Consider the following 14,584-nt stretch of genomic DNA (forward strand, 5'->3'; position numbering starts at 1 on the left):
CCCTGTGGCCGATCAGCTGATGGCCCTTGCTACGGAGGGGAGAGGGAAAAGCGGAGCAGCAGCGTGCTCTCTGCTCTGGGCACCTTGGGGAAGGGGGTGGAATCGGCATATCCCCTCCAGCCCCCTGCCATAAGCTGCTCAGGGCAGGGGGCTGGGAGCACCCCCACGACCCCTGCCCACCGCCTTAACCCCTGCACCCCCTCACACACCCCAGCCCTCTGCCCTGAACCCCCACACAACCCCAGCCCTGACTCCTGCACCCCCACACATACCCAGCCCCCCCACACCCCATGCCCTGACTCTTGCACCCCTCACATCCCCACCCCCACCCTCAGCACAAAACGGGAGCTCCTGCACACACACACCCCACACACATTCCCACCTGCACCAAATGAGAGCTGCCCAGGTAAGCGCTCCACATCCAAACCTCCTGCCCCAACCCTGAGCCCCCTCCCTCATTCTAGCTCCTGGCCAGACCCTGCACCCCAACCCCCAGCCTGCTCCTTCACCACCAGCCCTGTTCTCAGAGCACTCCCACCCTCATCTCAGTGCAGAGAGAGGAAGAGAATGGCTAGAACAAGGGAGAAGGTAGGTACCTACTCTATGTGGACAGGACCGGGACCCCCGATCGGCAGCGGGCTGAGTGGGGCTGGCAGCCAGGACCCTGGCTGGCAGGAGTCCGCGGATGGCGCTCCAGACCGGCAGCGGGCTGAGCTGCTCAGCCCACTGCTGGTCTGGGGTCCTGGCTGCCAGCCCCGCTCAGCCCGCTGCTGGTCTGGGGTTCTGGCTGCTGGCCCCTTGCCAGCCGGGGTCCCGCTGCCGGCCTAGGTGAACGGAACCCCAAGCTGGCAGCAGGCTGAGCGGGCCGACCGTGTAAGATCAGCATTTTAATTTAATTTTATATGAAACTTCTTAAACGTTTTGAAAACCTTGTTTACATATGACAGCAGTTTAGTTATATAATATATAGACTTATAGACAGAGACCTTCTAAAAAACGTTAAAATATATTATTGGCATGCGAAACCTTAAATTAAAGTGAATAAATGAAGACTCGGCGTACCACTTCTAAAAGATTGCCGAACCCTGATCTAAATCATTAGTGAAGATATTGAACAGAACCGGACCCAGAACTGATCCCTGCAGGACCCCACTCATTATGCCCTTCCAGCATGACTGAGAACCACTGACAACTACGCGCTCAGAACGGTTTTCTAACCAGTTTTGTACCCACCTTATAGAAGCTTCATCTATGTTGCATTTCCTTAGTTTGTTTATGAGAAGGTCATGTGAGACAGTATCAGAAGCTTTACTAAAGTCAATATATACCACGTCTACCGCTTCCCCCCATCCACAAGGCTCGTTACCCTGTCAAAGAAAGCTATAAGGTTGCTTTGACACAATTTGTTCTTGACAAATTCAGGCTGACTGTTACTTATCATCTTATTATCTTCTAGATGTTTGCAAATTGATTGCTTAATTATTAGCTCCATTTTCTTTCTGTGTACAGAAGTTAAGCTGACTGGTCTGTAATTCCCGTGGTTGCCTTTATTTCCCTTTTTGTAGATTGGCACTATATTTGCCCTTTTCCAGTCTTCTGGATCTCTCCCATCTTCCATGACTTTTCAAAGATAATTGACAATGGTTCAGATATCTCCTCAGTCAGCTCCTTGAGTATTCTAGGATTCATTTCACAGGCCCTGGTGACGTGAGGACATCTAACTTGTCTAAGTAATTTTTAACTTGTTCTTTTCCTATTTTAGCCTCTGATCCTACCTCATTTTCACTGGCATTCACTATGTCAAAACAGCGGAGACAGGGATGATGTAGTTTAAATTTAGAGGGGAAAATTGCGGAAGGTTCCAACAATTCAGAGGGAGGAGCTCTGTTATCTAAAAATAGGTGAGAGGAAGGAGTTCTACCCAAGATGGCATCAGAAGGAGGAGCTTAGCTATCTAAAAATAGGAATGACGTAATAGGAAAGATCTAGAATTTTGCTAATATCTGGAAGCTGATTGGCTGAGATGAGCTGACATTGACAGAGCAAGCAGCCTATATGGTCGACAGCTAGCAGGGTGAGTTGTAGTGGATTTGTGGTTCCTGGGTGAGCAGAGACGGCGAGACACCCGAGGAGGAGAATGCTACCTGGAAAAAAACAAAGAAGAAAAGCAGCAGCAAAGGTGGAACTTTCCTGAGAGCAGCAACACAACTCTGAGGCTGCCTTGGCAATGGCCCTCAGAGCAGCTACCTGCCAGCAGCAGCGGCCAGCAGCAACCGCTGCTACACAGGCAGTATCTTCTAAGGCAGCAGCAGTAGCTCCAGGAAAGCAGTAACATCCATCATCTCCAGGCGTTGACGTCATCATCCTTAACACTGACAGAGCAGAAGTGTAAGTCTGATATTCTTTCTACCTGTTATTTAAGAGAGACTGGGAGTGTCTGTTAATAAAGTGGATGCCTGCCTCTGAATGAGATCTCTCCTACCCATCCTGTGACTGGCTGATCACCACTCACAAGATGTTAAATATTAAATGTTTGTTAAATGGTTAGTGTTTAAGTAAATGTTTTATTTTTAAGCTGTGAATATAATGTTTTCTCATGTATATGTGGAGGCCACGTATACCACATTGTATTAAGTATGGGGTTAGATTGAAACCCTAAGATTAAAAGCCTTTGTGTATGTGGGATCTTTATAGGCATGTTACATTGAAACTATTTTATTCTCTGTATGTGTTAGATATTCTATTACTTCTGGGGGAATTCTGCGCCACTACAAGTGTGCAGAATTTGTCCCCGCAGATTTCTTTGCTTCCCTACAGAAAAATGACTTTCTGACAGGGAAGCAGAGGGAAGCCACAAGAGCGGTCATGTGACCCTTCCCAGCAGAATGTTTTGGGTGCCCAGGGCAGCCAGCAGAGATGTAAATCTCTGTGGCGTTGGGGTCGGGACTGGGGAAGACTCAGCTGGTGGCTCCCATCCTCAGCTGCTAGTCACAGCTGGACTGGGGAAGAAGGGACTTCCTCTTCCCCTGCACAGCACCCAGGGCTGTGTCAGACCCACCCCCAGATTTCTCCCCGGCTCCAGGAAGCTCTGCAAACTCCCCCCACTTCCTGCATCCATCCCTCCACAGCTGCAGGGAGGGGGATCACTGTACAGGGAGCTGTTCCTCCATCTGACCAATCCTGCGCATCCAGACCCCCACATACTCATACCCAGACCCTCCTGCCGAGCCTCACCCTTCCATATCCAGAACCTCCCCTTCCAAGCCACACTTCCCCTGCACCTGGACCACCCCAATGAGTTGCCTGGATCCCCATCCCACTGACCCCCAACCAGCTGCACCTAGATCCCCACCCCACTGAACCTGCCACACCCAGACCCCCCTTCCAAGCTCTATTCCCCCCTCCACAGCCAGACGCCCTTCCTCGCTGAGCTCCAACCATCTTCACCTGGACCCCCCTGCAGAGTCCCATTACTGTTGCACCCAGAACCCCCCCCAACAAACCCCTCTGCATCCAAATTCCCCCCATACCCAGATCTCCCACTGAGCTGCCTGCACCCAGATTGGACAATCCCAATATTTGGGGCTTTGTTTTTTATAGGCACCTATTCTCTTTCCCCCTGCCCCCAATCCTGATTTTTCACACTTGCTAGCTGGTCACCCTACTGGAAAGGGACAAGCAGCAGGGTCCCTCCCCCCCGCTATGCAGGCAGTCAGGCCATGCTGCCAAGGGCTCCTTGCAGGAGGGTGCCAGGTGCCTGCTGCGGTCCCCCAGGACTGCGCCAGCCAGCGGGCTGCCACCATGGGGACCCCACCCCGGGGGCCGACTTCCAGCGGTCTCCAGGGGGCCCGGGGCGGGGAGGGGGGGGGAAAGGGGATGCGCAGGCGCCATCACGGCCCGCGACGCCGATCCCGCCCAGCGCCGCGAGAGAGACGCGCGGCGCGGCCGCGACACAAGGGCGCGCCAGGCTTCCCCCGCCCCGCCCTGGCCTCCGGGCCTCCGCTGCCGGGCGGAAGAAGCCGGGACGCGCCCTCCTTCCGCCCGGCCTGGCAGACGCTGCTCGGCAGCCGGCGCGTGCAGCCCAATGACCGCGGACATGCTGGGCGCCGGGGCAGGTACGTGCCGCGGGGGTCCGGCCCGGGCATTTCCATCCCTGCTCCGGAGCTGCGGCCCGGCGCTTTCCTGCTAGGGCGAGGCCCGGCCTCCCGGCGGCGGCCCTCCGTGCAGTGCAAGGGGGGTGAGGCAATGGGACTGCCGCCTGCCCGCCCGGGAGCTGCCGGGCAGGGGACCTTGCTGCCGGGCAGGGGACCTTGCTGCCTGCAGGGTTTGTCAGTGCAGGGCTCCGCAGCTGTGCAAGGGATAACGCTGCTGCTGGTCTCCCGGTATCAGATCAATTCCTGTCCAAGATCATGCCCAAAGAACCTCGCACGCCAGGCGCTTCTTTGCAGCTGGTGCTGCCTGTAGGCGCTTATCATAGCGCAAGAAACAGCACTGCCTTGCCGAATGATGTTGCATGCAGTGTATTCTCGTGCACCAATAGTGCAAGAAAAAATACTGATTGTAGCACAGTGTTGCGTACTATAATAGTGCTGGAATAGTACATTATAGGTAATATTGTGCACGACACAATGATGATGCAGTTATACTAATTGTGGAATAATACTGCATTAAATTTCTCATGCTATAACAATATTGCAAGAAGTAAGTTTATGCAGGTATGCATTCAGTAAAATCGATATAGTAATAATGTTGCCAGTCGTAATATTTTTTTCTGTGATATTACTAATTCTCAGGTAAACTCTCTCAGAATATTTGTTATGTAAGTAGTCTCTTAAATTTACATAATGCCTCTATAATACAAGTAAGAAGAAAAACTCCATGGCCCAAGTCCCTATAAACAAAAGGTTTCAGAGTAGCAGCCCTGTTAGCCCTGGTCTACACTAGGACTTTAGGTCGAATTTAGCAGCGTTAAATCAATGTAAACCTGCACCCGTCCACACAATGAAGCCCTTTATTTCGACTTAAAGGGCTCTTAAAATCGATTTCCTTACTCCACCCCTGACAAGTGGATTAGCGCTTAAATCGACGTTGCCGGCTCGAATTTGGGGTACTGTGGACACAATTCAATGGTATTGGCCTCCGGGAGCTATCCCAGAGTGCTCCATTCTGACCGCTCTGGACAGCACTCTCAACTCAGATGCACTGGCCAGGTAGACAGGAAAAGAACCGCGAACTTTTGAATCTCATTTCCTGTTTGGCCAGCGTGGCAAGCTGCAGGTGACCATGCAGAGCTCATCAGCAGAGGTGACCATGATGGAGTCCCAGAATCGCAAAAGAGCTCCAGCATGGACCAAACGGGAGGTACGGGATCTGATCGCTGTTTGGGGAGAGGAATCCGTGCTATCAGAACTCCGTTCCAGTTTTCGAAATGCCAAAACCTTTGTGAAAATCTCCCAGGGCATGAAGGACAGAGGCCATAACAGGGACCCGAAGCAGTGCCGCGTGAAACTGAAGGAGCTGAGGCAAGCCTACCAGAAAACCAGAGAGGCGAACAGCCGCTCTGGGTCAGAGCCCCAAACATGCCGCTTCTATGATGAGCTGCATGCCATTTTAGGGGGTTCAGCCACCACTACCCCAGCCGTGTTGTTTGACTCCTTCAATGGAGATGGAGGCAATACGGAAGCAGGTTTTGGGGACGAAGAAGATGATGATGAGGAGGAGGTTGTAGATAGCTCACAGCAAGCAAGCGGAGAAACCAGTTTTCCCGACAGCCAGGAACTGTTTCTCACCCTAGACCTGGAGCCAGTACCCCCCGAACCCACCCAAGGCTGCCTCCTGGACCCAGCAGGCGGAGAAGGGACCTCTGGTGAGTGTACCTTTTAAAATACTATACATGGTTTAAAAGCAAGCATGTGAAAGGATTACTTTGCCCTAGCATTTGCGGTTCTCCTAGATGTAGTCCTAAAGCCTTTGCAAAAGGTTTCTGGGGAGGGCAGCCTTATTGCGTCCTTCATGGTAGGACACTTTACCACTCCAGGCCAGTAACACGTACTCGGGAATCATTGTAGAACAAAGCATTGCAGTGTATGTTTGCTGGCATTCAAACAACATCCGTTCTTTATCTCTCTGTGTTATCCTCAGGAGAGTGAGATATAATTCATGGTCACCTGGTTGAAATAGAGTGCTTTTCTTCAGGGGACACTCAGAGGAGCCCATTCCTGCTGGGCTGTTTGCCTGTGGCTAAACAGAAATGTTCCCCGCTGTTAGCCACAGGGAGGGGGGAAGGTTGAGGGGGTAGTCACGCGGTGGGAGGAGGCAAAATGCGACCTTGTAACGAAAGCACATGTGCTATATATGTAATGTTAACAGCAAGGTTTACCCTGGAAGAGTGTAGCGACTGTTTTATAAAATGTGTCTTTTTAAATACCGCTGTCCCTTTTTTTTTCTCCACCAGCTGCATGTGTTTCAATGATCACAGGATCTTCTCCTTCCCAGAGGCTAGTGAAGCTTAGAAAGAAAAAAAAAAACGCACTCGAGATGAAATGTTCTCCGAGCTCATGCTGTCCTCCCACACTGACAGACGAATGCGTGGAGGCAAATAATGTCAGAGTGCAGGAAAGCACAAAATGACCGGGAGGAGAGGTGGCGGGCTGAAGACAGGGCTGAAGCTCAAATGTGGCGGCAGCGTGATGAGAGGAGGCAGGATTCAATGCTGAGGCTGCTGCAGGACCAAACCAGTATGCTCCAGTGTATGGTTGAGCTGCAGCAAAGGCAGCTGGAGCACAGACTGCCACTGCTGCCCCTCTGTAACCAACCGCCCTCCTCCCCAAGTTCCATAGCCTCCACACCCAGACGCCCAAGAACGCGGTGGGGGGGCCTCCGGCCAACCAGCCACTCCACCACAGAGGATTGCCCAAAAAAAAGAAGGCTGTCATTCAATAAATTTTAAAGTTGTAAACTTTTAAAGTGCTGTGCTTAAAGTGCTGTGTGGCATTTTCCTTCCCTCCTCCACCACCCCTCCTGGGCTACCTTGGTAGTCATCCCCCTATTTGTGTGATGAATGAATAAAGAATGCATGAATGTGAAGCAACAATGACTTTATTGCCTCTGCAAGCGGTGATCGAAGGGAGGAGGGGAGGGTGGTAGCTTACAGGGAAGTAGAGTGAACCAAGGGGTGGGGGGTTTCATCAAGGAGAAACAAACAGAACTTTCACATCGTAGCCTGGCTAGTCATGAAACTGGTTTTCAAAGCTTCTCTGATGCGCACCGCGCCCTCCTGTGCTCTTCTAACCGCCCTGGTGTCTGGCTGCGCGTAACCAGCAGCCAGGCGATTTGCCTCAACCTCCCAGCCCGCCATAAACGTCTCCCCCTTACTCTCACAGATATTGTGGAGCACACAGCAAGCAGTAATAACAGTGGGAATATTGGTTTCGCTGAGGTCTAACCACATCAGTAAACTGCGCCAGCGCGCCTTTAAACGTCCAAATGCACATTCTACCACCATTCTGCACTTGCTCAGCCTGTAGTTGAACAGCTCCTGACTACTGTCCAGGCTGCCTGTGTACGGCTTCATGAGCCATGGCATTAAGGGGTAGGCTGGGTCCCCAAGGATACATATAGGCATTTCAACATCCCCAACAGTTATTTTCTGGTCTGGGAATAAAGTCCCTTCCTGCAGCTTTTGAAACAGACCAGAGTTCCTGAAGATGCGAGCGTCATGTACCTTTCCCGGCCATCCCACGTTGATGTTGGTGAAACATCCCTTGTGATCCACCAGAGCTTGCAGCACTATCGAAAAGTACCCCTTGCGGTTTATGTACTCGGCGGCTTGGTGCTCCGGTGCCAAGATAGGGATATGGGTTCCGTCTATAGCCCCACCACAGTTAGGGAATCCCATTGCAGCAAAGCCATCCACTATGACCTGCACATTTCCCAGGGTCACGACCCTTGATATCAGCAGATCTTTGATTGCGTGGGCTACTTGCATCACAGCAGCCCCCACAGTAGATTTGCCCACTCCAAATTGATTCCCGACTGACTGGTAGCTGTCTGGCGTTGCAAGCTTCCACAGGGCTATCGCCACTCGCTTCTCAACTGTGAGGGCTGCTCTCATCTTGGTATTCATGCGCCTCAGGGCAGGGGAAAGCAAGTCACAAAGTTCCATGAAAGTGCCCTTACGCATGCGAAAGTTTCGCAGCCACTGGGAATCGTCCCAGACCTGCAACACTATGCGGTCCCACCAGTCTGTGCTTGTTTCCCGAGCCCAGAATCGGCGTTCCACAGCATGAACCTGCCCCATTAGCACCATGATGCATGCATTGGCAGGGCCCATGCTTTCAGAGAAATCTGTGTCCATGTCCTGATCACTCACGTGACCGCGCTGACATCACCTCCTCGCCCGGTATCGCTTTGCCAGGTTCTGGTGCTGCATATACTGCTGGATAATGCGTGTGGTGTTTAATGTGCTCCTAATTGCCAAAGTGAGCTGAGCGGTCTCCATGCTTGCCTTGGTATGGCGTCCGCACAGAAAAAAGGCGCGGAACGATTGTCTGCCGTTGCTCTGACGGAGGGAGGGGCGATTGATGACACGGCTTACAGGGTTGGCTTCAGGGAGCTAAAATCAACAAAGCGGGTGGCTTTACATCAAGGAGTATTTCAGGCAGGACTTCACGGAGGGTTCCAATAAGAAATGGTGCACCTAAGTTATTGTCCTTATTGGAACAAGAAGGTTAGTCTGGCCTCTGATTGATACATGGCTAGATTTACCTCGCTGCACCTTCTCTGTGAGTGACTGCAGTGTGACCTAGAAGAATGAGTCCCCTAGACAGGGGAGGGGGGGGAAGCAAATGAGTACAAAACAAATCTGGTCTGTTTCTTGTTTTGATCCACTCCATTTATCTTTTACATCTTTGGCTGGCAGCAGACGGTGCAGAAGGACTGCATGCCATCCACATCTCATGGCTGCTCGGCAGAAGATGGTACAGTACGACTGCTAGCAGTCCGTATCGCCTGCCCGCTCACCATAAGACGGTTCAATAGGACTGACTGCAGGACTAAAGAGAATGACCTGGTCAAGTCACTCCAAATTTAGTCCCTGCGCCCATGTCTGCCCAGGCGCTCCCAGCCGACGTGGCCAGGAGCACCTCGGACATGATGATGACGGCAACCAGTCGTACTGTACCGTCTGCTGCCACAAGGCAAGGGGTTGCTGCTACTGTGTAGCAATGCCGTACCGCGTCTGCCAGCACCCAGGAGACATAGGGTGACGGTTACCTGAGCGGGCTCCATGCTTGCCGTGGTATGGCGTCTGCACAGGTAACTCAGGAAAAAAGGCGCAAAATGATTGTCTGCCCTTGCTTTCACGGAGGGAGGGAGGGAACGGGGGCCTGACGATATGTACCCAGATCCACCCGCGACAATGTTTTAGCCCCATCAGGCATTGGGATCTCAACCCAGAATTCCAGTGGGCAGCGGAGACTGCGGGAACTGTGGGATAGCTACCCACAGTGCAACGCTCCGGAAGTCGACTCTAGCCTCGGTACTGTGGAAGCGCTCCGCCGAGTTAATGCACTTAATGCACTTAGAGCATTTTCTGTGGGGACACACACACTCGAATATATAAAACCGATTTCTAAAAAACCAACTTCTATAAATTCGACCTTATTCCGTAGTGTAGACATACCCTTAGACTGTATCTGCAAAAAGAACAGGAGCATTAGTGGCACCTTAGAGACTAACAAATTTATTAGAGCATAAGCTTCGGGCTGTAGCCCATGAAAGCTTATGCTCTAATAAATGTGTTAGTCTCTAAGGTGTCACAAGTACTCCTGTTCTTTTTATATACAAAAGGTGGGACTGACAAAGGGACTTAGGCATTGCAATGCTGAGCATCACCCAGCATTATACTTTTAGATGCCTAGAAAATCACAGGATCAGCTCTGAGATCCTCTAAGCCAAGTCAGGAGTCTACACTCCATATACAGTGCTCAGGGAGAGATAGGCAACTTAGAATGCAATGCACAAAATCTTGCTCACTAGATATGGAACTCCCTAAACTAGCCAATGGGAGACACCAATGACAGGGATGTGTCCTAAGCCAGTAGTTCTCAACCAGGGGTATGTGTTCCCCTGGGGCTACTCAGAAGTCTTCCACGGGGTATATTAACTTCTCTAGATATTTGCCTACTTTTACAACAGGCTACATAAAAAGCATAGCTAAGATGATATCCCTTGGCCCATGCTGCTTCCCGCAGTCCCCATTGGCCTGGAATGACGAACTGTGGCCAGTGGGAGCTGTGATCGGCCGAACCTGCGGGCGCTGCAGGTAGACAAACCATCCCGGCCGGCAGCAGATTTCCCTGACGGGTCACATGCCAAAGGTTGCCAATCCCTGAAATAGTGCATGAGTCTTGAAGCGGAGGCGGGTTTGTGCTCAAAGGGAAGGGTGGGGAGTGGAACATGTAATAGAGAGGGAAGAATGCTTCAAATAGAGGATAATTGAGAAAGGAGGAATGAAAACTAAGGTTGAGAATGAGGGACACATTCTCTTTTCCTGAGATAGGAGAGATTGATTTGCTACCAGGAAAATAATTGCTAATGAAGAGGGATGGAAGTTAGGCCAAAAGTAAGAGTTAAATTGAAGTGTCTATAACTCTTCAGTATGATAATTGTTTCCTCTCCTGCTACTCCTTGTAAACCACCATCCCCTCTTGAGACAGAGTGAGAGAAGAATTGTCTTCTGTCCTTTGTGCTCCGAATTTCCTCCCTCTCTGAAAGCATTGACCACTCTTTCACTCAGATCTCTCCATCAAACACACTTTTCTCTGATAGAAACTTTCATTTCTATTTCCCTGTAGAAAAAGTGTTATCTTAAATGAAAAACATTCACTGTCTTGAGATGTGACCATCGTATTACGTGATTGGGGCATTTTTGGGGCCGAGGCTGAAGAGGTAGAGGTGTGTGCGCGCTGGAGACTGAACTGGGGTGGCCAGAGCTTTGTCCCTGTAATGGGAGGAGCCCAGTGGTTGTGCCAAGATATTGGTACTTAAAGGGCTCTCCATCAGTACAGCTGGCTTGGTGTGCTGGGGAGCTGAGTCATCAGCTTCAAGCATGGATACCTGGGCTTGACTATATAGCACCCAGGAGCAAAGTCGTAGGAGTTGAGAGTCTTGTTGCCAAAGTAGTGGCATGTCAACAACTCCCAGTGACATTACTGCCTTGAAATGCCAAGGAAACCCTTCAAGCAACAGTAGCTTAGTACAGAAGCACTGAATTACTCCCTACTTCAGGCCACCTGCTCAGCCACAGTATTGCCACATATAGTCTCCCTTTGCCCTCACCTATGGATCATCAAATAACTTCTCTCCTCCATCTCTCATGTACACCACCCTCTTCATCTCATATCTCATTTTTCTCACATCTCTATCAAACACAGCCCTATTTGTTATCTGTATATTGGTAGTACCTAAAAGCTGCAGTCATGGACCAATACCCCATTGGGCTAGGTGCTGTGCTCCCTCACCGCTTCACTTGCACATCGTGCTTCCTCTTTCCATAATTCCAAGCAGATGTCCCCCCCCCAAAAAAAATTGGGGATTGGTCCTGCTTTGAGCAGGGGTTTGGACTAGATGACCTCCTGAGGTCCCTTCCAACCCTGATATTCTGTGATTCTATGATCATGCTTCTCTCAGGGCCCACAGCCACCCCACAGGATCCCTGCTACTCATCATGCTCCCTGTCACAGGGTGGCTGGCCCCTCTCTATAAAGTAGGTCCAGCATCCCTGTACCAGAATAGTTCTCCCATTAGGCCAGCTAAGAGGGCGGGCAGCACCTGGGGTCTATGGAGGAACAGAGACACAGCTAGTGAATCGGAATCAGTAAGGAAAGGGCAGCTGAGGGCTTCCAGAGACTGTATGTTTGGGACCCAGGAGAAGGCTGAAGGTAGGAGAGCAGCAAGAGGCATTTGCTGGGTGGTGGTCCCCAAGTCCAGCATCCAGCGGAGGGCAACAAAAACCATTAGGGGACTGGAACACATGACTTATGAGGAGAGGCTGAGGGAACTGGGATTGTTTAGTCTGCAGAAGAGAAGAATGAGGGGGGATTTGATAGCTACTTTCAACTACCTGAAAGGGGGTTCCAAAGAGGATGGATCTAGACTATTCTCAGTGGTAGCAGATGACAGAACAAGGAGTAATGGTCTCAAGTTGCAGTGGGGGAGATTTAGGTTGGATATTAGGAAAAACTTTTTTACTAGGAGGGTGGTGAAGCACTGGAATGCCTAGTGAGGTGGTGGAATCTCCTTCCTTTGAGGTTTTTAAGGACAGGCTTGACAAAGCCCTGGCTGGGATGATTTAGTTGGGGATTGGTCCTGCTTTGAGCAGGGGTTGGACTAGATGACCTCCTGCGTTCTCTTCCAATCCTGATATTCCATGATTCTATTAAGTCATAGAGATAGAGGGATGAAGGCAGGAGGACCAGTAGCAGAGGGATATGCCTGTGGTTCTAAGCCAGAGAGCTGGAACCAAGGGCCAGAGAGGGCTGAATGCAGGGCAGCAGCAGAAGAGTTCACCTGCTGACCTCTCTAGGGGCGGAGAGCTGAATCCAGAGGAACTGTGAGAGAGCAGGGGAGGTAAGGGATGCTCCCCTGGCAAGGAGGCTGTGCGGGTTCTCATTGGGAAAAGTGTGGTTGCACTCCAGTTATAAGTATGAGGGTGGCTGTTCTGGTACAAGGACAGGGGAGGATTGACAGAGAGTGTGAGCATGTTTGAAGATGCCGGTGTGTGATATATGGGGTGTTACTGGATGAGATGTTGGGTGATCTTAATGACTGCACTGGGGTGAGAAATGAACTATATGTGTTGAGACTTCATTCAGGATTAAATGAACTGTGTCTGGTAATAAACTGTGCTGATGGACTAGTGGATAAGCTTGCATGGAGTTATTGGTTCCCTGAGAGGAGAAACCGAGGCATTGATGCGTATCATGCTGTGTCCTGCCACAGAAGGGTGCTCCAGATGGGGCTGTTCAGTCACACTCTTCTCCTATGTTTAGCTCTTAAACGTTTAAACCAATCGACTCTACTACGTACTGAGGCTGGGAGGGAAGTAGGAGGGGCATGGTAAGCAGCAAGAATATGCCCGTGTTTGGGATGAGAGTGGAAATATGTGGGCTGTGGGTGGTGGAAGGGGAGTTATTTGAGGTTTATGAGGGGAGTGTTGGATGCGTTTGCAGCTTATTTCTTTGCTTTTCATGGTGTTTGGTTGACATTTGGTGTCAAATTATGTTGTATCCCACACACAAATAAAAATAAAATAAAAATGATTAACTTTTAAGTCTTTCTTCATAAGTACCGGTCCTCTTGTTGTAGTTGCGGGACTGAAAGCTGTGCAGAAAGAAATCCCCTATTTGTCCACAGGCAGCAACAATGCGAGCTTCCCCACGCTGCTTTGCCAAAGTGCTTTTGTGCCACTCACACATTGGCCTCTGCTGATGCTGTTCAAAGGGAGTCACTAGTAGTTTTTTTCACATGGACATTTGTTTACAAGAACTGGAGTGAGACCAGCTACTCGTTATGGCCCTGATAATAATGGCTTCATTTCATTCACCACTGATCTTGGTTGGATGTGAACCAATAATTGAAAGGTGAAGAATTTGTATTTGGTTGAAAATCCTCTGAGTGATTCTTGCAAGTTAAGCCTGCAGCCAAGTAATGGCATCACATAGCAGCTTGACTGTTATATCAGAAATATCGCCAGATAGACGGGCAGTGACTGTACGTGGAAAGGGAGATTGTTAGGGCATAATTCTTATTTCACTTACGGTATTGTAATTTGGACGAGACTGAAGGTACATCAGTGTAAATGAGAGGAGAACTGCATAGATAATAGAATTGACAATCTCCTCCTGGTGAATAACTGGGTGCACTGATTCCCCTAAATACTATAATCTGACATCTAGAGACAGTGGAGTCAATGGAGCAATCCTGATTTATGCCAGCTGAACATGTAGCCCTGAGTTTTTGATTTTGTTTTGTTTTACAGACCAGGTTTTAAAAAAATCACCCAAACTTCTTTGCTGATAATATTTTTCAGCAGTATATGTTATGATTTATCATAGGGGGGAAAAATTCAGCAGCCTGGAGCTAAAACCCCTGGGCTCATGCAATATTATTACTGAGGATTTTTTCACAGGCAGTTTTTATTAGATACTAATTACAAGTGTTTGGTATAAATTCTTATCTGCTTAATTGTCTTTCCTTCTAGCATCCATTCTTGCTTCCAAGTTGACACTACAGCATACATGTGCTATAAAATCAAAGTCCTGCGGTATTGAAACTACAGGAAGAAAAGGCACCTTAACCAACAAGACATGTTTCTGGCCTATTAATCCAAACTAAATTTGTTGCATTCCTTCATTTTTTGTCTGATTTATGAACTGATCCTTCAAATCCTATTCATGTCAGTAGTCCTCATTCATGTCCCACTGGAGTTCTCAAGTGAAATCCTGGCCCCAGTGAAGTCAAAAGGAGTCTTGCAATTGACTTCAGTGTGGCCAGAATTTCACTGCTCCTATGAGACTTGCTT

The 14,584-nt window shown here is 49.8% G+C and overlaps 1 protein-coding gene across 5 annotated transcripts in view; it reads left to right on the plus strand.

The window, feature by feature from the left end:
• The first annotated feature begins 3,951 nt into the window (after nucleotides 1–3,951).
• LDAH (lipid droplet associated hydrolase) overlaps nucleotides 3,952–14,584 on the plus strand; it is a 174,918-nt gene continuing 164,285 nt past the window's right edge. For all 5 annotated transcript variants that reach the window (XM_084625066.1, XM_084625069.1, XM_084625067.1 and 2 more), the window contains exon 1: nucleotides 3,952–4,115. In XM_084625066.1, the coding sequence (XP_084481192.1) occupies nucleotides 4,085–4,115 (31 nt within the window). In that variant the 5' untranslated portion in view covers nucleotides 3,952–4,084. The remainder of the gene's footprint in view (nucleotides 4,116–14,584) is intronic.

The sequence above is a fragment of the Lepidochelys olivacea genome (genome assembly GCF_965140295.1).
Source record: "Lepidochelys olivacea isolate rLepOli2 genome assembly, chromosome: 3".
NCBI classification, from domain to species: Eukaryota; Metazoa; Chordata; order Testudines; family Cheloniidae; genus Lepidochelys; species Lepidochelys olivacea.